The sequence below is a fragment of the Micropterus salmoides genome, unplaced genomic scaffold (genome assembly GCF_014851395.1).
Source record: "Micropterus salmoides isolate LMB-PRFRI ecotype aquatic unplaced genomic scaffold, ASM1485139v1 Ms_hic_scaffold_1450, whole genome shotgun sequence".
Classification (NCBI taxonomy): Eukaryota; Metazoa; Chordata; class Actinopteri; order Centrarchiformes; family Centrarchidae; genus Micropterus; species Micropterus salmoides.
Window position 1 is genome coordinate 46,750 of NW_024040542.1, and position 1,477 is coordinate 48,226.

Here is a 1,477-nt window from a genome sequence, read left to right on the forward strand (position 1 = left end):
ATGCTACACCTGTGAGGTGGATGGATTATCTCGGCAAAGGAGAAGTGCTCATTTACACAGATTCTGACAGATTTGTGAACAATATATGAGAGAAAGAGGTCTTTTGTGTACATAGAGAAAGTCTTAGATCTTTGAGTTCAGCTCATGATGAATGGGGGCAAAAACAAAAGGGTTGCCTTTATAATTTTGACTAATAACCAACCTAGCCTGGAACATCCATGTGGACAGTCTCTGTAGCAGATTACAACGACGACTGCACTTCCTGTGTCAACTTGGACTTCATGGTGTTGATCAAGATGTTTGTACAGATACGGCATCATATTCAAATACAATAATCATGGCAGCTGGTTCATTACATGTGAAGTGCACTTGTTCCGGACCTTCCTACAACTGAGTGAGTCTAGAAGTGAGATCCTTTTATTGGCCCCTCAAATCCTGTCAACCACTTGAAATCAAACTTTGCTAAGATGCTCACTGATGTTCAGCATAAATACTCTGGATACAAGATTCTGTAGTGAGGTTTTGTTCAGTTATCAGCTGACTTCAATTGAGTCCTTGTGTTTGCAAATCCTGAAAAGATGATCCATCCTTTGAACTATGCTTATAAAAGATTATACAACCTGCTGCTACCAGTCTGTTAACAGGAGGAAGTGAAAATCCAGAGCTGCGAGGAGACGGAGAGATTGAGGGAGGAGCTAAGCTGTTAGTGAACTATAGAAGAGAGAGGAACTTCCATATTCAGCAGAGTTCAATACACAAAGCAGAAACATTCCCTTTATTCAACATGCTGTCATTGGACTATTATGTACTTTCTCTACTGTTACTATCCATTCTAACAGGTATGTGAGATCCTGCTGAGAAAGTTTCATTACTAACTTTTCTGGATGGGATTCATTTGTTGAGTCTTTTACAACATGAAATAACAGAGTTATCTCTTCCTTCAGGTGTCAGCTGTGAAGAACTCACTGCAGTCAGGAATGAAGAGTTCACTTTAGAAGGCAGCTCTGTTACTCTGTCCTACACATACTCTAAAAAAGCAACTGGTAGTGATTATTTCTTCTGGTATCGACAATATCCAGGAAAACCACCAGAGTTCCTCATCTCCCACTCTGCTTCAGGAGCAGTAGGAAATGATCCAATCCCTGGACTGTCTGTTACAGTGAGTGATGATAAAACCCAAATGGATCTGCAGATCATCTCAGCTAAAGTGACAGACTCTGCTGTGTACTACTGTGCTCTGCAGCCCACAGTGACAGGAAACACCAAAACTCTGTACAAAAACCTTTGGAGCAAAGACAACAGAATACTCCACAACGTCCACTAGAGGGAGTCACACACTGTTAAACTTCAGTGTGATGATGAAGTCTGGATTTATTTCAACTTGAACAAATTCATGTATTACTGTCAATATACTGTATGTACTGTTGTACTCCAGTATTGGAGAAAAGCATGTTCACAGTTTGAAAGAAGTATGTCT

The 1,477-nt window shown here is 40.4% G+C and overlaps 1 gene segment (V, D, J or C); it reads left to right on the plus strand.

Annotated features, from left to right (window-relative positions):
• The first annotated feature begins 784 nt into the window (after positions 1 to 784).
• On the plus strand, positions 785 to 1,477 carry LOC119903291. The segment is given in 2 exon segments: positions 785 to 839; positions 945 to 1,477. Coding segments are annotated over 2 exon segments (435 nt in total).